General features: G+C 49.2%; 3 protein-coding genes across 3 annotated transcripts in view; 2 read left to right on the top strand and 1 right to left on the bottom strand.

Annotated features, from left to right (window-relative positions):
• Positions 1-1205, top strand: part of FBLN2 (fibulin 2) — a 51684-nt gene extending 50479 nt beyond the window's left edge. The window contains exon 13 of the mRNA XM_077276931.1: positions 230-1205. Within this exon, the coding sequence (XP_077133046.1) occupies positions 230-587 (358 nt within the window). The 3' untranslated portion in view covers positions 588-1205. The remainder of the gene's footprint in view (positions 1-229) is intronic.
• Positions 1206-2784: 1579 nt separating this feature from the next.
• Positions 2785-7774, top strand: BORCS6 (BLOC-1 related complex subunit 6). Its single transcript, XM_077276928.1, has 4 exons — positions 2785-3353; positions 6220-6374; positions 6526-6609; positions 7598-7774. The coding sequence occupies exons 1-4, from the start codon at positions 3323-3325 to the stop codon at positions 7721-7723; spliced, it is 396 nt and encodes a 131-aa protein (XP_077133043.1). The 5' UTR covers positions 2785-3322; the 3' UTR covers positions 7724-7774.
• Positions 7775-7916: 142 nt separating this feature from the next.
• BRK1 (BRICK1 subunit of SCAR/WAVE actin nucleating complex) lies at positions 7917-11910 on the bottom strand. The gene is made up of 3 exons (XM_077276929.1): positions 11729-11910; positions 11066-11148; positions 7917-8210 (listed from the first exon to the last, which is right to left on the bottom strand). The coding sequence occupies exons 1-3, from the start codon at positions 11844-11846 to the stop codon at positions 8184-8186; spliced, it is 228 nt and encodes a 75-aa protein (XP_077133044.1). The 5' UTR covers positions 11847-11910; the 3' UTR covers positions 7917-8183.
• Positions 11911-25712: the final 13802 nt, after the last annotated feature.

Here is a 25712-nt window from a genome sequence, read left to right as displayed (position 1 = left end):
ATTTAGAGTAAAATAAACTCAAATAATGGGAATTCAATTTACACCTGGTCCCCTTTAATACATGTTGATCTTTTATGTGATATTATGCTGCATTACTCCTTCATGTGTTACGCTGAGTATCTCCAATCAGGGATATCATTCCATAACCAGTAGTTACAGAAGCCTTCTCTGATCAGGGATTACTCTTGTGATGCCACACTATAACTTTCCTTTTATTTTCTTTTTCCAGCCAATGTGAGCGGATCACCTGCTTCAACTACCAGGACTGTCAGAACACCCCGGTGCGGATCTCCTATCATCGCCTCAACTTCCCAATCGGTGTGGTGGTCCCAGCTCAGATTTTCCGCATTTCCCCGTCTCCAGCCTATGCTGGAGATAGTATCATCATGGACATCAAGAAAGGAAATGAGGAAAATTATTTCAGCGTTAGAAAGTTAAATCCATATACTGGTATCCTCTACATGCAGAGACCCCTCAGGAAGCCCAAGGATTTCCTGCTGGACGTGGAGATGAAGCTGTATCGCCAGGGAACATTAACAACCTTCCTGTCTAGGATATACATATTTATAACTGCGCCTGTCTCCTAATATTGGTGCCTTTATGATGAGGACAACAGTAAAGTTACAGGAACCTAAGAAGGGGTCATGGGATGTGTCTATTCATATTGCAGCATCTCTGGAAACAGGTCAGAGCGAGATCAGCAAGATGGAATATGGGCATCTGGAAATGGGACTAATGTACCCAACAATGTAACCTCCATAACCTCAGTTATCTGTAGGAAATCCGCATAATATTTATACTCAGGTGATGGGTTGGGATTTGGTTTGGTTCCATGGAGCAAGTGCTGACGTTTTTTCTTATATTATTTATCTTTTAAACTGTGGGAATGAGTTAAATCAATGAGGCACCTTGCAGCTCATCCCTCATTGGTGTCACCAGGTTATCGAATATTTCTCATAAATGTTGGCCACACCTACAAAATGGCAGCTCCCACATTATGGAACGTTCCTTTAAAAGTCACGCTTCTAGTTAATTGTCTTTCGTTCTTTTATATTTTGCATATGTTATATTTTAGGGCTTTTGCATTTGCTACCTACAGGGACTGCATGTACCAGATCTGTGGTATTTTATTTATTATGTTTTTAATTTATGTAAATGAATGTAACTTTGTTTATTCGCACAAATAAAAAAGGTAATACTACGCTAATGTTGTTAGTTGTTGCGAATCTCATGGCAGAGGAGATAATGATCCTTCAAGAATTACACAAAATGGAGGTTCCGACAGATTCAAAAAGATCTCAGGATCTCCCAGGGTTACACAAATATGACATTCTATGTAATATGTCTCTCAACCTCCTCATTAGAGGGCACTGCCCAGCAATAATGTGTCATTGTGCTGTTTATTCCTGGCAGTCAGTGTATTTCATTGGTTTGGGTTTACAAACAAAAAATCAGGTTTCACACCGCACCCTATTTGGAGGAGAACATAATGCCTAGAGATGGACACAATGGTAGAGCGTGGAGGATCATGGGCGTAGATGAATGAAGCTTTGGCTTCAGATATGTTGGCGACTTGGGTCATCACTGACTATTAGGGTATGTGCACACGCTGCGGATTTGGCTGCGGATCCGCAGCAGATTGGACGCTGTGGATTTGCAGCAGTTTTCCATATGGTTTACAGTACCATATAAACCTATGGAAAACAAAATCTGCAGTGCACATGCTGCGGAAAATACCGCATAGAAACGTTGCATTTTATTTTCTGCAGCATGTCAATTCTTTGTGCGGATTCCGCAGCGTTTTACACCTGCAACTCAATAGGAATCCGCAGGTGTTAAAACACAGGTAAAATCCGCACAAAAAACGCAGGAAATCCGTGGGTAATCCGCAGGTAAAATGAAGTGCCTTTTACCTGCGGATTTTTCAAAAACTGAGCAGAAAAATCCGCACAGAAATCCGCAAGGTGGGCACACAGCCTTGCACCACTTTATTACACTATTTAGGATATGCACTGAGAGACTCACCACTCTCCCACACTCCACACACAAGGACTTGTAGGTCCCTGGTTCCTAGACTGGCACCAAGTAGAGGCTAAAAATGAGCCTAATAATAGGAAATGTGACCATAATCTAAAAAAAAAATACAAAACTATCAAATTTAATCCTTTGCTGCAATGAGGCTACTAATTTGATTTGTTCCTTAGTGACGATGTGATGTACATTTGTGTCTGCTGCAGACAATCTCTGACCGCTGCACTGATCATGTGGCTGTATGTGATGTCCATAATAAAGAAAATGGCACATCAGATAATTTTCTTTACAATTTTTATCAATTTGTATTTCATAAGTTTATGGTCAAATACTTCATTCTTTCATAATATTATATTCCCTACTGTGAAAAAACATCCAGAGTGCGATGCGGCTCCAACAAAGCTTCCAGGCTGCAGTCACAGCTTTGGTGTGGGCCATCCATAGGCACATGAGCGCCGCGGAGGAATGAACAGGAGGGCAGAGATGCCGACCTACAGGGAAGCGCACCGGAGGCCACACTTGGGGGGACCTACCCCCTTATTCAAGCCTCTATGAAAACACAAAGGACCTTTCAGGGAGTTAGGCCATGTTCACACCTTCAGTATTTGGTCAGTATTTTACATCAGTATTTGTAGCCAAAACTAGGACAGGAAAATCAGAGGAAAAGTATAATAGAAACATATGCTCCACTTCTGTATTTATCACCCACTCCGGGTTTTGGCTACAAATACTGATGTAAAATACTGACCAAATCCTGAACGTGTGGACTGGACGTGTGGACCGAGCGTGTGGACCGAGCGTGTGAACCGAGCGTGTGGACCGAGCGTGTGAACCGAGCGTGTGGACCGAGCGTGTGGACCGAGCGTGTGGACCGAGCGTGTGGACCGAGCGTGTGGACCGAGCGTGTGGACGGCCAGATAAGTTCCTTCTGTTTTCACTTGTGGCCCCTGACGCTGAGGAGACAGACCCCCACTGCCAAAGTCTCAGGTCCTCGCTGCCCTTTCCGCCATCACGTCTGTTTACAGAGTGAACATAAATATTTAAGAATCAGAACAGAATTCTGTAAATATTGAAGTCAGAAAGATACAATGTAACAACCTGAACCCTCCCCTGGCTCCTCCCACAATCCCGCCCCTGGGAACGTCCCGGCAGCAGATTGGACGGCGCAGAGTGAGAAGTGGTAGTGGGCGGGGCCGCAGTGACTGACGGAAGCGCCGCTCCAGGCTCCATTGTGAGGAGGAAGATGTGAGGCCGCGACTGCCCGGAGCACAGGGCGAGGACGGCGGTCAGGATGAGCTCCAAGCGAGGCGCGGAGCGGGACAGTGAGTGCGGGGCCCCGGGGGTGTCCGGGCCTGTAACATCGTGTACAACACAGCGGCCAATCCGGAGATGCCGGGGGCGATGTGCTGCCGACTGTGTGTGTGAGGGGGAAGGGGGGCGATGTGCTGCCGACTGTGTGTGTGAGGGGAAGGAGGGGGGCGATGTGCTGCCGACTGTGTGTGTGAGGGGAAGGAGGGGGGCTATGTGCTGCCGACTGTGTGTGTGAGGGGAAGGAGGGGGGCGATGTGCTGCCGACTGTGTGTGTGAGGGGGAAGGGGGGCGATGTGCTGCCGACTGTGTGTGTGAGGGGAAGGAGGGGGGCGATGTGCTGCCGACTGTGTGTGTGAGGGGAAGGAGGGGGGCTATGTGCTGCCGACTGTGTGTGTGAGGGGAAGGAGGGGGGCGATGTGCTGCCGACTGTGTGTGTGAGGGGAAGGAGGGGGGCGATGTGCTGCCGACTGTGTGTGTGAGGGGAAGGAGGGGGGCGATGTGCTGCCGACTGTGTGTGTGAGGGGGAAGGGGGGCGATGTGCTGCCGACTGTGTGTGTGAGGGGGAAGGGGGGCGATGTGCTGCCGACTGTGTGTGTGAGGGGAAGGAGGGGGGCGATGTGCTGCCGACTGTGTGTGTGAGGGGAAGGAGGGGGGCGATGTGCTGCCGACTGTGTGTGAGGGGAAGGAGGGGGGCGATGTGCTGCCGACTGTGTGTGTGAGGGGAAGGAGGGGGGCGATGTGCTGCCAGCTGTGTGTGTGAGGGGAAGGGGGACGACGTGCTGTCGACTGTGTGTGAGGGGAAGGGGGGGCGACGTGCTGCCGACTGTGGGTGAGGGGAAGGGGGGCGACGTGCTGCCGACTGTGGGTGAGGGGAAGGGGGGCGACGTGCTGCCGACTGTGGGTGAGGGGAAGGGGGGCGACGTGCTGCCGACTGTGGGTGAGGGGAAGGGGGGCGACGTGCTGCCGACTGTGGGTGAGGGGAAGGGGGGCGACGTGCTGCCGACTGTGGGTGAGGGGAAGGGGGGCGACGTGCTGCCGACTGTGGGTGAGGGGAAGGGGGGCGACGTGCTGCCGACTGTGGGTGAGGGGAAGGGGGGCGACGTGCTGCCGACTGTGGGTGAGGGGAAGGGGGGCGACGTGCTGCCGACTGTGGGTGAGGGGAAGGGGGGCGACGTGCTGCCGACTGTGGGTGAGGGGAAGGGGGGCGACGTGCTGCCGACTGTGGGTGAGGGGAAGGGGGGGCGACGTGCTGCCGACTGTGGGTGAGGGGAAGGGGGGCGACGTGCTGCCGACTGTGGGTGAGGGGAAGGGGGGCGACGTGCTGCCGACTGTGGGTGAGGGGAAGGGGGGCGACGTGCTGCCGACTGTGGGTGAGGGGAAGGGGGGCGACGTGCTGCCGACTGTGGGTGAGGGGAAGGGGGGCGACGTGCTGCCGACTGTGGGTGAGGGGAAGGGGGGCGACGTGCTGCCGACTGTGGGTGAGGGGAAGGGGGGCGACGTGCTGCCGACTGTGGGTGAGGGGAAGGGGGGCGACGTGCTGCCGACTGTGGGTGAGGGGAAGGGGGGCGACGTGCTGCCGACTGTGGGTGAGGGGAAGGGGGGCGACGTGCTGCCGACTGTGGGTGAGGGGAAGGGGGGCGACGTGCTGCCGACTGTGGGTGAGGGGAAGGGGGGCGACGTGCTGCCGACTGTGGGTGAGGGGAAGGGGGGCGACGTGCTGCCGACTGTGGGTGAGGGGAAGGGGGGCGACGTGCTGCCGACTGTGGGTGAGGGGAAGGGGGGCGACGTGCTGCCGACTGTGGGTGAGGGGAAGGGGGGCGACGTGCTGCCGACTGTGGGTGAGGGGAAGGGGGGCGACGTGCTGCCGACTGTGGGTGAGGGGAAGGGGGGCGACGTGCTGCCGACTGTGGGTGAGGGGAAGGGGGGCGACGTGCTGCCGACTGTGGGTGAGGGGAAGGGGGGCGACGTGCTGCCGACTGTGGGTGAGGGGAAGGGGGGCGACGTGCTGCCGACTGTGGGTGAGGGACTGTGGGATCGGGGTGCGACGTGCTGCCGACTGTGTGGGGGGTCGTCTGGGTGTGACGTGCTGCCGACTGTGTGAGGGACTGTGGGGTGCGATGTGCTGCTGTGTGTGGGGGGTCGTCTGGGTGTGACGTGCTGCTGACTGTGTGAGGGACTGTGGGGTGCGATGTGCTGCTGTGTGTGGGGGGTCGTCTGGGTGTGACGTGCTGCTGACTGTGTGAGGGACTGTGGGGTGCGATGTGCTGCTGTGTGTGGGGGGTCGTCTGGGTGTGACGTGCTGCTGACTGTGTGAGGGACTGTGGGGTGCGATGTGCTGCCGACTGTGGGGTCGGGGTGCACTGTGAGATTGCTGTAAGCCTGTGTCACTGAGTAATGTGGGAAGGTTTTCTGTCAGTGGTTCTACGTGCGCAGCCAGATGTCCCCGTGTGCTGGCGAATGCTCCCAGAATGGCGATTACCCGGCTGACCTGGAGGTGGCGCTCAGCAGTGACACCTCCTGGTCGCCAAAGCCCTAAAATGCCAAACACTGGACCCGCTGCAATGTGAGAGCGACTCGCTGAGCACCAGATTCCGTCTTTTGTCGCTTCTATAAAGCGGTGTCGGCGCTGGATGCTGTGAAGCGACTGCTCCGTTCTTCTGGCGCCTTCATCTTGCACCGCTGATGAGGGTTGTAGTTTTGCAGCAGCTGTTTAGGTTCCTGTGAATTGGATGTAATTGTAACAAACCCTCAGCTGAGAAGTGGCTCTTCAATGTGGAAGAGGGTGGTCCCCACTAGTGATTTTTCTGGGGGCTCTAATGAGGTTTCCTGTGTGAACGTGTACATACAATCTCCAGAACTCGTTTCCCTGTGTTGTAGCTGACATCACTGTCCGCCATCATGCGCTGCAGAGAAGCAGAGCCGACATCCCCCCCATCGACCTGGAGGTGTTGAAGGACCTGGAGATCCTCACTCAGGAAGTTGCACTAAAAGTCGATCAGATGATGAAAAGTTTGAGCGGCACAATCCAAAATGTAAGATCGAACATGAGCGCCATCAGCTGTAGCATGGGAGGCGATCAGCGAGGCCACTATCAATGGCACGTGCGTCTGATATGGACAAATGCCCCCGCCCCAGAGAGCGGCCCCCTCGTATCTCCAGAGCTGACCACACCTTTATTTGCAGATGACGGCGCTCAGCGTGGGATACATCCAGACGTACAGGGATTCTGTGGACAGTCTCGGGGAGTCAGTGGACATGAGCATCAAGGTTAGTGACGGAACGTCAAGTAGAGAAGGTCAGATACCACTACCCCCCCCCCCCCACACCTGTTCAATAACTTTCCAATCCTGGAACATCTTTTGTTACAATTCTACAATGTACTGTTCCTGCTAGAAATATATGAATAATTATTAGTGTCTGTCAAACATTATCTAAATTGTACTGATCCTGAGTTACATCCTGTATTATACCCCAGAGCCGCACTCACTATTCTGCTGGTGCAGTTACTGTGTACATACATTACATTACTGATCCTGAGTTACATCCTGTATTATACTCCAGAGCTGCACTCACTATTCTGCTGGTGCAGTCACTGTGTACATACATTACATTACTGATCCTGAGTTACATCCTGTATTATACTCCAGAGCTGCACTCACTATTCCGCTGGTGCAGTCACTGTGTACATACATTACATTACTGATCCTGAGTTACATTCTGTATTATACCCCAGAGCTGCGCTCACTATTCTGCTGGTGCAGTCACTGTGTACATACATTACATTACTGATCCTGAGTTACATCCAGTATTATACTCCAGAGCTGCACTCACTATTCTGCTGGTGCAGTCACTGTGTACATACATTACATTACTGATCCTGAGTTACATCCAGTATTATACTCCAGAGCTGCACTCACTATTCTGCTGGTGCAGTCACTGTGTACATACATTACATTACTGATCCTGCGTTACCTCCTGTATTATACTTCAGAGCTGCACTCACTATTCTGCTGGTGCAGTCACTGTGTACATACATTACTGATCCTGAGTTACATCCTGTATTATACTCCAGAGCTGCACTCACTATTCTGCTGGTGCAGTCACTGTGTACATACATTACTGATCCCGAGTTACCTCCTGTATTATACCCCAGAGCTGCACTCACTATTCTGCTGGTGCAGTCACTGTGTACATACATTACTGATCCTGTATTATACTCCAGAGCTGCGCTCACTCTTCCTCCTTCCCTCCGCAGGGGATGTACACCCTGATGGCGCGCTGTGAGGAGCTGGACCGGTCCATGCAGCCCATTCATGCTCTGGCCAAGCAGATCCGGGAGATTAAGCGCACGCTAGAAATGTTTGAGACATTGTGTAAATAATTATTGATACTGAGGATTCTATTTTTAATAAACGTATTATTGCACCAAAGATCCAGCGAGTCCTGAGCAGTCTGTGTGGCGGAGCTGTGGGCCGCTGGTCTGAGCAGCCGGAGCTTCATGAATGGACTAGGATGGGGGAGTGGAGCTGCGGATAGTGGGGGTCTCAGCACAGACCACTTCCAGGGACGCTCAGTGCAATTATGGGATTAATTCCATTTATTTTGACAGTTTAAAGTTACAGAAACATCGATACAAAAGAAAAATATAATAAATGAGGAAAGTTGATCTGATTGGCACAACGACCCGCGACCTCGCCGCCATCCAGGAATAGCGCCGCACATGGCTTCTGTCGGCCAATAAAGTGAAGAGTAAAATGGAGGAATGATCGGGGGACGCTGCTGTAAACGTAGATGAAGGGGGGTCCGTAGCCAGTATCTGCATATAAAGGGGGGCGCAGTGTCTAGGTCAGGGTCTCTCCTTTAGTGACCTGCAATAGAAAAAGATGAATGATCAGATGGCGAAAACCGGCCGTAATGGACGGGTCGTCAGACATGAAGCACGGGGGTCTCTGCCAGGCCACAGCACATGCAAGAGCGCAGCCACAGAACGGCACAGAGCAGCAGCACGGCCACGAGCAGACACGGGAATACTCGGCACTCCGTAAATACCTGGTTGTGGTTGGGGGGAGGAGGTGGAGCTACAGCTCTGCTCATCCTGAGCCTCCCGGTTTATGAATAGAATGCCAGAACTAAAGTAAAGACTGACACAAGATGGAGAGGGTGGGGGGGATGAAGCTGCAGAAAGGCATGCTATACGGAGGGGGCTCAGCAGTCCATACCCCCACCCTATCAGCCCAGACTGGTGGTCAGTGATTCGGCTATGGGCTGCTCTACTGCACCGCTCTACTGCACCTGTCCAATTATGATGGGAGCTGGAGATCCACAGGTTAGGACCCGCTATGATCTACTGGGTGGAAGGAAGTCATGGCTTTAACCGAACCACCACTATTTCCTATCAGAAGCCTTTACAAGGTGCGTTCACCCCATTAATCTTCACCCGTTTTGTGTGCACAGCTCGCATGCAGACTGATGTGTTGCCGTAGTTACACCCTGTGTAGTCTGACGCTGCAGACGTGTGCAGCCCTCTGCCGTCCGCCTCCTCTACAAGTGTAATGATGAAGAAGAGAGGACAGACACTAATAGACGAGTGGAGCTGTGGACACGAAACGGGAGGAGGTTTTACATGATGACCGGGAGCAATGTTGCTTCATTTTCTATTTTAGATACATTAAGCCCCAAAAAAACCAAAAAACACCGGAGTCTTCACCCTTCCGTCATGTCCCTCCCTGGAATAAAAGGCAACGAGGACAGCGGCAGAGAAAAGATTTATTAAAGTCAGCGCACACAAGTCAAAATCACAGCACCCACAGGTCCAGCGCTGCCCATAGAAAAGCAGCCCCCCAATATGTAACCAATCAGCCCAAACCCCAGGATCTGCGCAATGCGTCCTCCACACAGCGAGGCGGACCCTCTATGGCCTGACTTGTAGCGATATGGGGGTACGAAGGGCGATACGACGAGAATCAAGTGCTCGGCTGTAACTATAGGAGCCGGATCAGTGAACAGCAGCCGAGACCACACAAGGAGAGATCACAAACCGGCGTCTCAATCTAATAGAACCTGTCAGCAGCATCTACTGATGGTTTCCAAGCAGAAAATATTCCTCAAAAAGCAAAAAAAAAATGATATAGTATCAGAAGCCTGAAATACGGCATCAGAGACTTGCTGGCCGCTGCATCTTTAATTACAGACCCCATAAGCCCTGCCCCCGCCCTTTAGGATAATGTCGGCTTCCCATCACTGGTCCTGGATAGATTTCAGGTCTAATAACTAAAGAGACAGAATTACCCAATGGATAAAGAGAGAAAATAATCTCAGAAATGTCACCAGCAGCTGACTGATGGTTTCCAGATAGCAAAGTGTTGCTCTAAACTGCAGCACTGATTACTTAAAGGGCCGGTAACGTCTGTAGGCTTACAGTAGTCTCCCCTTCCTGATTGGAGAAGAGGAGTGGCTGCATGTTACTCAATGTCCACACAAGCTCATGTTATAGCGGATATTGTGCTCAGCTGCTTCCCCTCACCGACGCGGATCTAGCAAATCGTTCGTAGAATGTGGATGGGTGGGGGGGTAGATTTCACACAAAGGGTTAATATCAAGCAAAAAAAATCCAATACAACAAAAAGGGACAGCAAAGGGGGATGAGACCATGCGGGGGTTCATGCAGCACTACAGTTATTCTGCGGTCACCACCATTCCAGAGGGCGGCAGAAAATCAAAAGAAAAATGAAAGTAAGATTCAGAGCAAGAGGCGAAGGCTACAATGTAACACGCGGGATCAGTCACCAGATCGGGGCCCAGGTGTAGCGATCGCTATTATTATATGTTTTCCCCTGTGGTGGCGATCAACAATCCCCAAAAAACATAATTCTGGTTTTGGCGACAGAAACTACATTGATCACAATAGTTCTGCATTATCAGTGCAGTGTGCGATGGGGAGAGTGCGGCAGGACCTTTGGTGACATTGTAGTCATGTGTCAGCTCAGGTCCTGCACCCTGCGGGAGTCTGGAAGATCTGAAGAGGAGGAGACTGGCAAGTCATCTATAGTGTGTGTGTGTATACGCGTGTATGTATGTGCTCTGTGTGTATGTATACACGTGTGTACTGTATGTACGTATGTTTTCTGTGAGTGTGTGTATATAGGTGTATGTATGTGCTCTCTGAGTGTGCATGTGCTCTGTGTGTGTATGTGCTCTGTGTGTGTGTGTATGTGCTCTGTCCGTATGTATACACGTGTGTATGTATGTGCTCTGTGAGTGTGTATGTGCTCTGTATGTATACACGCGTGTATGTATGTGCTCTGTGTGTATGTATGTATGTGCTCTGTGTGTATGTGCTCTGTATGTATACACGCGTGTATGTATGTGCTCTGTGTGTATGTGCTCTGTATGTATACACGCGTGTATGTATGTGCTCTGTGTGTATGTATGTGCTCTGAGTATCTATGTGTGTTTGTGCCATCACTCGTATAACGGCCTGAACTCCGCGCATGTGACTACAACCGAGAGGTCCCTGAGACGGAGCGATGTGTCACATTAGGGGTCTACGCCCGGCTCGCCCCTCGCTGCAGAGATGAATGTGGGCGGCTCAGAGTATTGATACAATGTAACACGCAGGATACAAGGTTCTCTGCTCCGGTGCATCGGCCGCTGCGGCCACAGACACGTCATGCAGACTCCCGCGTGTCAGACATGCAGAACGGACGCAGATGGCAGCACGTACCCGCGCCTCTATGTACTCGATCCGCCGCTCCAGAGCCGTCAGCTTCTCGTTCAATGTCGCCAGTCGTGATCGGCAGGACATGTCTGCAAACAAGAGGAGAGGTCAGAGGACAGCGCCGGACCCCGGACATCCCACCACCTGCACACAGGGGGCGCCCTGCACCCCGGGCATAAGAGGACAGCGCCGATCCCACGACCTGCACATAGGGGGCGCCCTGCACCCCGGACATAAGAGGAGAGGTCAGAGGACAGCGCCGGACCCCGGACATCCCACCACCTGCACATAGGGGGCGCCCTGCACCCCGGGCATAAGAGGACAGCGCCGATCCCACGACCTGCACATAGGGGGCGCCCTGCACCCCGGACATAAGAGGAGAGGTCAGAGGACAGCGCCGGACCCCGGACATCCCACCACCCTGCACATAGGGGGCGCCCTGCACCCCGGGCATAAGAGGACAGCGCCGATCCCACGACCTGCACATAGGGGGCGCCCCGGACATAGGAGGAGAGGTCATCACCTCACGATATGACAGGCGTCCCCTCAGTATTACACCGCCCTGCACATAGGGGGCGCCACCATTCACAATATATTTACACAGTGACATCCTGTCTACGATATCGCGATTACGAGCCCCCGCCCCAGATCTCATGTCGCGATATTCACCGAATGAGTTGAGGAAGTCGGCGATCTTCTTGATGCTGCTAGTGATCACCTCGATATACTCGCGGTTGGCCCAGTCCTGGTGGATCTCCCGCTGCACCGGGTCCTCCTGACTCGACATCTTCCGTCTATTTCTCCGTGATCTCCCGAGAGCCGCAGCGCCACCTGCAGGACGTCACCTCAGCACGTCACATCCGAAGCGCCGGCGGCCATCTTTGTACCTGGCGGAGCTGAAGTCCCGCAGCCCCAGAAGCTCCGCGCCCGGTAATCTACAGCCGCTGCCATAGTTCTATATAACAGAGATATAATGTGTCGTCATAAAAGTCACCACATCCCCACCAGCAACACCGAGAGACGAGAGGAGGAAGAAGAGGGCGGAATAATGGACGGGAGGCGAGAGGGACCAAAATGCCCCGGACCGCGCCCGAGAGTGACGTCATAGAACACAGGAGGCGGGGCTTAGTGTATCCCATCACACAGGAGAGGATTAGATACACAGCTCAGCAGACAGTATCACACAGGAGAGGATTAGATACACAGCTCAGTAGACAGTATCACACAGGATAGGATTAGATACACAGCTCAGCAGTCAGTATCACATAGGAGAGGATTAGATACACGGCTCAGCAGGCAGTATCACACAGGAGAGGATTAGATACACAGCTCAGCAGTCAGTATCACACAGGAGAGGATTAGATACACGGCTCAGCAGGCAGTATCACACAGGATAGGATTAGATACACGGCTCAGCAGTCGGTATCACACAGGATAGGATTAGATACACGGCTCAGCAGGCAGTATCACACAGGATAGGATTAGATACACGGCTCAGCAGTCGGTATCACACAGGATAGGATTAGATACACGGCTCAGCAGACAGTATCACACAGGAGAGGATTAGATACACAGCTCAGCAGACAGTATCACACAGGAGAGGATTAGATACACAGCTCAGCAGTCAGTATCACACAGGATAGGATTAGATACACAGCTCAGCAGTCAGTATCACACAGGAGAGGATTAGATACACAGCTCAGCAGACAGTATCACACAGGAGAGGATTAGATACACAGCTCAGCAGACAGTATCACACAGGATAGGATTAGATACACGGCTCAGCAGACAGTATCACACAGGAGAGGATTAGTTACACAGCTCAGCAGTCAGTATCACACGGGATAGGATTAGATACACGGCTCAGCAGTCAGTATCACACAGGAGAGGATTAGATACACGGCTCAGCAGACAGTATCACACAGGAGAGGATTAGATACACGGCTCAGCAGACAGTATCACATATGATAGGATTAGATACACGGCTCAGCAGGCAGTATCACACAGGATAGGATTAGATACACGGCTCAGCAGTCGGTATCACACAGGATAGGATTAGATACACGGCTCAGCAGACAGTATCACACAGGAGAGGATTAGATACACAGCTCAGCAGACAGTATCACACAGGAGAGGATTAGATACACAGCTCAGCAGTCAGTATCACACAGGATAGGATTAGATACACAGCTCAGCAGTCAGTATCACACAGGAGAGGATTAGATACACAGCTCAGCAGACAGTATCACACAGGAGAGGATTAGATACACAGCTCAGCAGACAGTATCACACAGGATAGGATTAGATACACGGCTCAGCAGACAGTATCACACAGGAGAGGATTAGTTACACAGCTCAGCAGTCAGTATCACACGGGATAGGATTAGATACACGGCTCAGCAGTCAGTATCACACAGGAGAGGATTAGATACACGGCTCAGCAGACAGTATCACACAGGAGAGGATTAGATACACGGCTCAGCAGACAGTATCACATATGATAGGATTAGATACACGGCTCAGCAGTCAGTATCACACAGGATAGGATTAGATACACGGCTCAGCAGTCAGTATCACACAGGAGAGGATTAGATACACGGCTCAGCAGACAGTATCACATATGATAGGATTAGATACATGGCTCAGCAGTCAGTATCACACAGGATAGGATTAGATACACGGCTCAGCAGTCAGTATCACACAGGATAGGATTAGATACACGGCTCAGCAGACAGTATCACACAGGAGAGGATTAGATACACGGCTCAGCAGACAGTATCACATATGATAGGATTAGATACACGGCTCAGCAGTCAGTATCACACAGGATAGGATTAGATACACGGCTCAGCAGACAGTATCACACAGGAGAGGATTAGATACACGGCTCAGCAGACAGTATCACATATGATAGGATTAGATACACGGCTCAGCAGTCAGTATCACACAGGATAGGATTAGATACACGGCTCAGCAGTCAGTATCACACAGGAGAGGATTAGATACACAGCTCAGCAGTCAGTATCACACAGGATAGGTTTAGATACACGGCTCAGCAGTCAGTATCACACAGGAGAGGATTAGATACATGGCTCAGCAGTCAGTATCACACAGGATAGGATTAGATACACGGCTCAGCAGTCAGTATCACACAGGATAGGATTAGATACACGGCTCAGCAGTCAGTATCACACAGGAGAGGATTAGATACACGGCTCAGCAGACAGTATCACATATGATAGGATTAGATACACTGCTCAGCAGTCAGTATCACACAGGATAGGATTAGATACACGGCTCAGCAGACAGTATCACACAGGATAGGATTAGGTACATGGCTCAGCAGGCAGTATCACACAGGAGAGGACTAGATACACGGCTCAGCAGTCAGTATCACAGGATAGGATTAGATACACGGCTCAGCAGTTAGTATCACACAGGATAGGATAAGATACACAGCTCAGCAGTCAGTATCACACAGGAGAGGATTAGATACAGCTCAGCAGTCGGTATCACACAGGATAGGATTAGATACACGGCTCAGCAGACAGTATCACACAAGAGAGGATTAGATGCACGGCTCAGCAGTCAGTATCACATAGCAGAGGATTAGATACACGGCTCAGCAGGCAGTATCACACAGGATAGGAATAGATACACGGCTCAGCAGGCAGTATCACACAGGATAGGATTAGATACACGGCTCAGCAGTCGGTATCACACAGGATAGGATTAGATACACGGCTCAGCAGACAGTATCACACAGGAGAGGATTAGATACACAGCTCAGCAGTCAGTATCACACAGGAGAGGATTAGATACACGGCTCAGCAGACAGTATCACACAGGAGAGGATTAGATACACAGCTCAGCAGTCAGTATCACACAGGAGAGGATTAGATACACAGCTCAGCAGTCAGTATCACATATGATAGGATTAGATACACAGCTCAGCAGTCAGTATCACACAGGAGAGGATTAGATACACTGCTCAGCAGACAGTATCACACAGGATAGGATTAGATACACAGCTCAGCAGACAGTATCACACAGGAGAGGATTAGATACACAGCTCAGCAGACAGTATCACACAGGATAGGATTAGATACACGGCTCAGCAGACAGTATCACACAGGATAGGATTAGATACACGGCTCAGCAGTCAGTATCACACAGGATAGGATTAGATACACTGCTCAGCAGACAGTATCACACAGGAGAGGATTAGATACACTGCTCAGCAGACAGTATCACACAGGATAGGATTAGATACACGGCTCAGCAGACAGTATCACACAGGATAGGATTAGATACACGGCTCAGCAGACAGTATCACACAGGAGAGGAATAGATACACAGCTCAGCAGTCAGTATCACACAGGATAGGATTAGATACACGGCTCAGCAGACAGTATCACATAGGAGAGGATTAGATACACGGCTCAGCAGTCAGTATCACACAGGAGAGGATTAGATACACGGCTCAGCAGGCAGTATCACACAGGATAGGATTAGATACACGGCTCAGCAGTCGGTATCACACAGGATAGGATTAGATACACGGCTCAGCAGACAGTATCACACAGGAGAGGATTAGATACACAGCTCAGCAGTCAGTATCACACAGGAGAGGATTAGATACACAGCTCAGCAGTCAGTATCACACAGGAGAGGATTAGATACACAGCTCAGCAGTAAGTATCACATATGATAGGATTAGATACACAGCTCAGCAGTCAGTATCACACAGGAGAGGATTAGATACACAGCTCAGCAGTCAGTATCACACAGGATAGGATTAGATACACGGCTCAGCAGTCAGTATCACACAGGAGAGGATGAGATACACGGCTCAGCAGTCAGTATCACACAGGAGAGGATTAGATACACGGCTCAGCAGACAGTATCACACAGGATAGGATTAGATACACGGCTCAGCAGTCAGTATCACACAGGAGAGGATTAGATACACGGCTCAGCAGTCAGTATCACACAGGAGAGGATTAGATACACGGCTCAGCAGTCAGTATCACACAGGGGAGGATTAGATACACGGCTCAGCAGACAGTATCACATATGATAGGATTAGATACAGCTCAGCAGTCAGTATCACACAGGAGAGGATTAGATACACAGCTCAGCAGTCAGTATCACACAGGATAGGATTAGATACACGGCTCAGCAGTCAGTATCACACAGGAGAGGATTAGATACAGCTCAGCAGTCGGTATCACACAGGATAGGATTAGATACACGGCTCAGCAGACAGTATCACACAAGAGAGGATTAGATGCACGGCTCAGCAGATAGTATCATACAGGATAGGATTAGATACACGGCTCAGCAGATGGTATCACACAGGATAGGATTAGATACACGGCTCAGCAGACAGTATCACACAGGATAGGATTAGATACACGGCTCAGCAGACAGTATCACACAGGAGAGGATTAGATACACAGCTCAGAAGGCAGTATCACACAGGAGAGGATTAGATACACAGCTCAGCAGTCAGTATCACACAGGAGAGGATTAGATACACGGCTCAGAAGTCAGTATCACATAGGAGAGGATTAGATACACAGCTCAGCAGGCAGTATCACACAGGACAGGATTAGATACACAGCTCAGCAGGCAGTATCACACAGGACAGGGTTAGATACACAGCTCAGCAGACAGTATCACACAGGATAGGATTAGATACGCGGCTCAGCAGACAGTATCACACAGGAGAGGATTAGATACACAGATCAGCAGGACAGTATCACACAGGAGAGGATTAGATACACGGCTCAGCAGTCAGTATCACACAGGATAGGTTAGATACACGGCTCAGCAGTCAGTATCACACAGAGGATTAGATACACGGCTCAGCAGTCAGTATCACACAGGAGAGGATTAGATACACGGCTCAGCAGAAAGTATCACACAGGAGAGGATCAGATACACAGCTCAGCAAAAGTATCACACAGGAGAGGATTAGATACACGGTTCAGCAGTCTATCACACAGGATAGGATTAGATACACGGCTCAGCAGAAAGTATCACACAGGAGAGGATCAGATACACGGCTCAGCAGTCTATCACACAGGATAGGATTAGATACATGGCTCAGTAGACAGTATCACACAGGAGAGGATTAGATACACAGATCAGCAGACAGTATCACACAGGAGAGGATTAGATACACGGCTCAGCAGACAGTATCACACAGGAGAGGATCAGATACACAGCTCAGCAAAAGTATCACACAGGAGAGGATTAGATACACGGCTCAGCAGTCTATCACACAGGATAGGATTAGATACATGGCTCAGTAGACAGTATCACACAGGAGAGGATTAGATACACGGCTCAGCAGTCAGTATCACACAGGAGAGGATTAGATACACGGCTCAGCAGTCAGTATCACACAGGAGAGGATTAGATACACGGTTCAGCAGACTATCACATAGGATAGGATTAGATACATGGCTCAGCAGACTATCACATAGGATAGGATTAGATACATGGCTCAGCAGACAGTATCACACAGGAGAGGATTAGATACACAGCTCAGCAGTCGGTATCACACAGGATAGGATTAGATACACAGCTCAGCAGTCAGTATCATACAGGATAGGATTAGATACACGGCTCAGCAGACAGTATCAGACAGGAGAGGATTAGATACATGGCTCAGTAGACGTATCACACAGGAGAGGATTAGATACACGGCTCAGCAGAAAGTATCACACAGGAGAGGATTAGATACACGGCTCAGCAGTCAGTATTACACAGGATAGGATTAGATTCACGGCTCAGCAGACAGTATCACACAGGATAGGATTAGATACACAGCTCAGCAAACAGTATCACACAGGATAGGATTAGATACATGGCTCAGCAGACAGTATCCCACAGGAGAGGATTAGATACACGGCTCAGCAGTCTGTATCACACAGGATAGGATTAGATACACGGCTCAGCAGACAGTATCAGACAGGAGAGGATTAGATACATGGCTCAGTAGACGGTATCACACAGGAGAGGATTAGATACACGGCTCAGCAGAAAGTATCACACAGGAGAGGATTAGATCCACGGCTCAGCAGTCAGTATCACACAGGAGAGGATTAGATACACGGCTCAGCAGACAGTATCAGACAGGAGAGGATTAGATACATGGCTCAGTAGACGGTATCACACAGGAGAGGATTAGATCCACGGCTCAGCAGTCAGTATCACACAGGATAGGATTAGATTCACGGTTCAGCAGACAGTATCACAAAGGATAGGATTAGATACACAGCTCAGCAAACAGTATCACACAGGATAGGATTAGATACATGGCTCAGCAGACAGTATCCCACAGGAGAGGATTAGATACACGGCTCAGCAGTCAGTATCACACAGGAGAGGATTAGATACACGGCTCAGCAGACAGTATCACACAGGAGAGGATTAGATACACGGCTCAGTAGACAGTATCACACAGGAGAGGATTAGACACACGGCTCAGCAGTCAGTATCACACAGGAGAGGATTAGATACACAGCTCAGCAGACAGTATCACACAGAGGAGGATTAGATACACGGCTCAGCAGACAGTATCACACAGAGGATTAGATACACAGCTCAGCAGTCAGAATCACACAGGATAGGATTAGATACACGGCTCAGCAGACAGTACCACACAGGATAGGATTAGATACACGGCACAGCAGACAGTATCACGCAGGATAGGATTAGATACACGGCTCAGCAGTCAGTATCACACAGGATAGGATTAGATACAAGGTTCAGCAGACAGTATCACACAGGAGAAGATTAGATACATGGCTCAGCAGATAGTATCACACAGGAGAGGATTAGATACACGGCTCAGCAGTCAGTATCACACAGGATAGGATTAGATACACGGCTCAGCAGACAGTATCACACAGGAGAGGATTAGATACACGGCTCAGCACAGTATCACACAGGATAGGATTAGATACACAGCTCAGCAGTCAGTATCACACAGGATAGGATTAGATACACGGCTCAGCAGACAGTATCACACAGGATAGGATTAGATACACGGCTCAGCAGTCGATATCACACATGAGAGGATTAGATACACGGCTCAGCAGTCAGTATTACACAGTAGAGGATTAGATACACGGCTCAGCAGACAGTATCACACAGGAGAGGATTAGATACACAGCTCAGCAGTCAGTATCACACAGGAGAGGATTAGATACACGGCTCAGCAGACAGTATCAGACAGGAGACGATTAGATACATGGCTCAGCAGTCAGTATCACACAGGACAGGATTAGATACACGGCTCAGCAGACAGTATCACAGATATCGGGATTAGATACATGGCTCAGCAGTCAGTATCATACAGGAGAGGATTAGATACATGGCTCAGTTGATAGTATCACACAGGAGAGGATTAGATACATGGCTCAGCAGTCAGTATCACACAGGATAGGATTAGATACATGGCTCAGCAGACAGTATCACACAGGATAGGATTAGATACACGGCTCAGCAGAAAGTAACACATTTGTCAGGATTAGATACACTGCTCAGCAGTCAGTATCACACAGGAGAGGATTAGATACACATCTCAGCAGACAGTATCACACAGGATAGGATTAGATACACGGCTCAGCAGTCAGTATCACACAGGATAGGATTAGATACACAGCTCAGCAGTCAGTATCACACAGGAGAGGATTAGATACACGGCTCAGCAGTCAGTATCACACAGGATAGGATTAGATTCACGGCTCAGCAGACAGTATCACACAGGATAGGATTAGATACACGGCTCAGCAGTCGGTATCACACAGGATAGGATTAGATACATGGCTCAGCAGTCAGTATCACACAGGATAGGATTAGATACACAGCTCAGCAAACAGTATCACACAGGATAGGATTAGATACATGGCTCAGCAGACAGTATCCCACAGGAGAGGATTAGATACACAGCTCAGCAGTCTGTATCACACAGGATAGGATTAGATACACGGCTCAGCAGACAGTATCAGACAGGAGAGGATTAGATACATGGCTCAGTAGACGGTATCACACAGGAGAGGATTAGATACACGGCTCAGCAGAAAGTATCACACAGGAGAGGATTAGATACACGGCTCAGCAGTCAGTATCACACAGGATAGGATTAGATTCACGGCTCAGCAGACAGTATCACACAGGATAGGATTAGATACACAGCTCAGCAAACAGTATCACACAGGATAGGATTAGATACGCGGCTCAGCAGACAGTATCATACAGGAGAGGATTAGATACACGGCTCAGCAGTAAGTATCACACAGGAGAGGATTGGATACACGGCTCAGCAGACAGTATCACACAGGATAGGATTAGATACACAGATCAGCAGATAGTATCACGCAGGATAGGATTAGATACACGGCTCAGCAGACAGTATCATACAGGAGAGGATTAGATACACGGCTCAGCAGTAAGTATCACACAGAGGATTAGATACACGGTTCAGCACACAGTATCACACAGGAGAGGATTACATACACGGCTCAGCAGACAGTATCACAGGAGAGGATTAGATACACGGCTCAGCAGTCAGTATCACACAGGATAGGATTAGATACACTGCTCAGCAGTCAGTATCACACAGGAGAGGATTAGATACACGGCTCAGCAGACAGTATCACACAGGATAGGATTAGATACACAGATCAGCAGATAGTATCACGCAGGATAGGATTAGATACACGGCTCAGCAGACAGTATCATACAGGAGAGGATTAGATACACGGCTCAGCAGTAAGTATCACACAGAGGATTAGATTCACGGTTCAGCACACAGTTTCATACAGGAGAGGATTAGATACACAGCTCAGCAGAAAGTATCACATTTGTCGGGATTAGATACACTGCTCAGCAGTCAGTATCACACAGGAGAGGATTAGATACACATCTCAGCAGACAGTATCACACAGGATAGGATTAGATACACGGCTCAGCACAGTATCACACAGGATAGGATTAGATACACGGCTCAGCAGTCAGTATCACACAGGATAGGGTTAGATACATGGCTCAGCAGACAGTATCACACAGGATAGGATTAGATACACGGCTCAGCAGAAAGTATCACATTTGTCAGGATTAGATACACTGCTCAGCAGTCAGTATCACACAGGAGAGGATTAGATACACATCTCAGCAGACAGTATCACACAGGATAGGATTAGATACACGGCTCAGCACAGTATCACACAGGATAGGATTAGATACACGGCTCAGCAGTCAGTATCACACAGGATAGGGTTAGATACACGGCTCAGCACAGTATCACACAGGAGAGGATTAGATACATGGCTCAGCAGATAGTGTCACACAGGAGAGGATTAGATACACGGCTCAGCAGACAGTATCACATTTGTCGTGATTAGATACACAGCTCAGCAGACAGTATCACACAGGATAGGATTAGATACACAGCTCAGCAGTATCACACAGGATAGGATTAGATACACAGCTCAGCAGACAGTATCACACAGGAGAGGATTAGATAACACGGCTCAGCACTCAGTATCACACAGGATAGGATTAGATACACGGCTCAGCCGACAGCATCACACAGGATAGGATTAGATACACGGCTCAGCAGTCGGTACCACACAGGAGAGGATTAGATAACACGGCTCAGCACTCAGTATCACACAGGATAGGATTAGATACACGGCTCAGCCGACAGCATCACACAGGATAGGATTAGATACACGGCTCAGCAGACAGTGTCACACAGGATAGGATTAGATACACGGCTCAGCAGACAGTATCACACAGGATAGGATTAGATACACGGCTCAGCAGACAGTATCACACAGGAGAGGATTAGATACACGGCTCAGCAGACAGTATCACACAGGAGAGGATTAGATACATGGCTCAGCAGTCAGTATCACACAGGATAGGATTAGATACACAGATCAGCAGATAGTATCACGCAGGATAGGATTAGATACACGGCTCAGCAGACAGTATCATACAGGAGAGGATTAGATACACGGCTCAGCAGTAAGTATCACACAGAGGATTAGATACACGGCTCAGCAGACAGTATCACAGGAGAGGATTAGATACACGGCTCAGCAGTCAGTATCACACAGGATAGGGTTAGATACATGGCTCAGCAGACAGTATCACACAGGATAGGATTAGATACACGGCTCAGCAGAAAGTATCACATTTGTCGGGATTAGATACACATCTCAGCAGACAGTATCACACAGGATAGGATTAGATACACGGCTCAGCACAGTATCACACAGAATAGGATTAGATACACGGCTCAGCAGTCAGTATCACACAGGATAGGGTTAGATACACGGCTCAGCACAGTATCACACAGGAGAGGATTAGATACATGGCTCAGCAGATAGTGTCACACAGGAGAGGATTAGATACACGGCTCAGCAGACAGTATCACATTTGTCGTGATTAGATACACAGCTCAGCAGACAGTATCACACAGGATAGGATTAGATACACAGCTCAGCAGTATCACACAGGATAGGATTAGATACACGGCTCAGCCGACAGCATCACACAGGATAGGATTAGATAGATGGCTCAGCAGACAGTGTCACACAGGATAGGATTAGATACACGGCTCAGCAGACAGTATCACACAGGATAGGATTAGATACACAGCTCAGCAGTCAGTATCACACAGGATAGGATTAGATACATGGCTCAGCAGACAGTATCACACAGGAGAGGATTAGATACACGGCTCAGCAGACAGTATCACACAGGAGAGGATTAGATACATGGCTCAGCAGTCAGTATCACACAGGATAGGATTAGATACACAGATCAGCAGATAGTATCACACAGGATAGGATTAGATACACGGCTCAGCAGACAGTATCATACAGGAGAGGATTAGATACACGGCTCAGCAGTAAGTATCACACAGAGGATTGGATACACAGCTCAGCAGTCAGTATCACACAGGAGAGGATTGGATACACGGCTCAGCAGACAGTATCACACAGGATAGGATTAGATACACAGATCAGCAGATAGTATCACACAGGATAGGATTAGATACACGGCTCAGCAGACAGTATCATACAGGAGAGGATTAGATACACGGCTCAGCAGTAAGTATCACACAGAGGATTAGATACACGGTTCAGCAGACAGTATCACAGGAGAGGATTAGATACACGGCTCAGCAGTCAGTATCACACAGGATAGGATTAGATACACAGCTCAGCAGACAGTATCACAGGAGAGGATTAGATACACGGCTCAGCAGTCAGTATCACACAGGATAGGATTAGATACACAGCTCAGCAGTCAGTATCACACAGGAGAGGATTGGATACACGGCTCAGCAGACAGTATCACACAGGAGAGGATTAGATACACAGATCAGCAGACAGCATCACACAGGAGAGGATTAGATACACAGCTCAGCAGTCAGGATGGGAATATTGCAGGGTTCAGTATCAGAATAAATAAATGAAAACCGTATTTAGAAACATTAGATTGTTACGATTCCATTGATCCCGTTGTGTCTTCCGCCATGTTGGCTTTGGTCGTTAATGATCGCTCAGCAGGGCGGCTCCTGACGTTTTCTAGTCGCGGCTTCTGTGCAGTTTCTGCTTCTTGCCTGAGTCGTCCATCGCGGGGATCAGGACTTATTATCAGGGCGTGACGCCGGCTCCTCGTAGCTTTACAATCAGCTTTATACTGAACGAAATCCATCAGCAGCAGAGTCCAGAGCGGCGGAGGCACTGACACAGTGTAACATAAACACTATTTGTATTGATGATGTCTCCAATTTTCTAAGTAAATCTATTGCTTTTAATCTGCTGCTATTGACATGAAATTCTCCCCATATGTCGGTAATATCCTGTCCGATCCCCACAGGAAAGAAATCACCAGAGATGTCCATAAGTTGTGTGTAATAATGAGAAATTATAAAGGGAAAAAGTATTGCACACTTACTGACATTTATTGAATACTTTGTATAAAACCTTTCTTTTATTGGTGATGAAGCTTCCAGACGCCTCCTGTATGGAGAAACTAGTGGCAGACATTGCTCAGGTGAGATTTTGGCCCATTCTTCCACACAAACACTCGTCACATCCTGAAGCTTCCGTGGCTCCTTCTATGAACTCTGATCTTTTGTTCCTTCCATACATTTTCTACAGGATTCAGGTCCGGTGATCGGTTCGGCCATTCCAGCAAATTTACGTTCTCTCTGAAACCAGTTGAAAGCTTCTTTGCGGTGTGTTTGGGATCATTGTCTCACTGAAGTGTCCACCACCGTTTCATCATCTTGGTAGATGGCAGCAGATTGTTATCCAGAATGTCTCGGTACATTTGTCCTTTCAGCCTTCAATCACAAGGTTTGCCAGAGCCGTATACTGAAAATCAGCAGCACACCATGAAGTTCGCACCTCCAAGCTTCACTGTTGGTGTTTTTGGGGCGATCTGCAGTGCCTTTTGGCCTCCGAACATGGTGTGTGTTATGGCTTTCCAAGAGTTTAATTTTGGTCTTTTCTGACCAGACTGTATTTTCCCAGTATTTCACAGACTTGTCTAAATGTTGTTCAGCAAGCTGTAAACGTGCTTGAACATGCTTTTTGTTCAGCAATGGAGTTTAGTGTGGTGAGCGTGCGTGCAGGTCGTAGAGGATGCATAGTGAGCGTGCGTGCAGGTCGTAGAGGATGCATAGTGAGCGTGCGTGCAGGTCGTGGAGGATGCATAGTGAGCGTGCGTGCAGGTCGTAGAGGATGCATAGTGAGCGTGCGTGCAGGTCGTAGAGGATGCATAGTGAGCGTGCGTGCAGGTCGTAGAGGATGCATAGTGAGCGTGCGTGCAGGTCGTAGAGGATGCATAGTGAGCGTGCGTGTAGGTCGTAGAGGATGCATAGTGAGCGTGCGTGCAGGTCATAGAGGATGCATAGTGAGCGTGCGTGCAGGTCGTAGAGGATGCATAGTGAGCGTGCGTGCAGGTCGTAGAGAATGCATAGTGAGCGTGCATGCAGGTCGTAGAGGATGCATAGTGAGCGTGCATGCAGGTCGTAGAGGATGCATAGTGAGCGTGCATGCAGGTCGTAGAGGATGCATAGTGAGCGTGCATTATTACACGTCTTTCTGTAGTTTTCCACAGTTGGTCGTGGCTCTCAGTCAACTCTTCTGATATTTTCACACCTTTCTGAAATCTTGGTCATGGTTGGTTTATGGTGACATGATGTTCTTTCCACTTCCAGATTATGGCCCCAGCGATGCCGTTCAGTAGTTTAGAAATTCTTCTGTAAACAATGTTATTGGGATGTTTTGCGACAATAAGGTTGCAAAGGTCTTGAGATGGCTCGCTGGTGTTTCTTGTGTGGCCCCTTGGTAATGAGACTCCTTTTTATCGGCCATCAGTTGAACCAGCTGACATTATTTGTCTCTGAGTGGCAGGATTGCTTCCTAATTACTGCTAGATTGCAGCAGATGCCAGGAGTTTTCAAAAACTTTTTGCTGCTCTCTCTTCATGGGATCAATACTTTTGCCCCTGTGTTATTTCTCATTATTACACATCAGTTATGGACACCTATGGTGCTTTCTTTCCTATGTGGAGTGGATGTTACTGAATTTTAGGTCAATAGCATCTT

This window comes from Ranitomeya variabilis, chromosome 8, assembly GCF_051348905.1.
Source record: "Ranitomeya variabilis isolate aRanVar5 chromosome 8, aRanVar5.hap1, whole genome shotgun sequence".
NCBI classification, from domain to species: Eukaryota; Metazoa; Chordata; class Amphibia; order Anura; family Dendrobatidae; genus Ranitomeya; species Ranitomeya variabilis.
The sequence above is the reverse complement of the archived record's forward strand: the minus strand, read 5'-3'. Positions and strand labels throughout refer to the sequence as shown.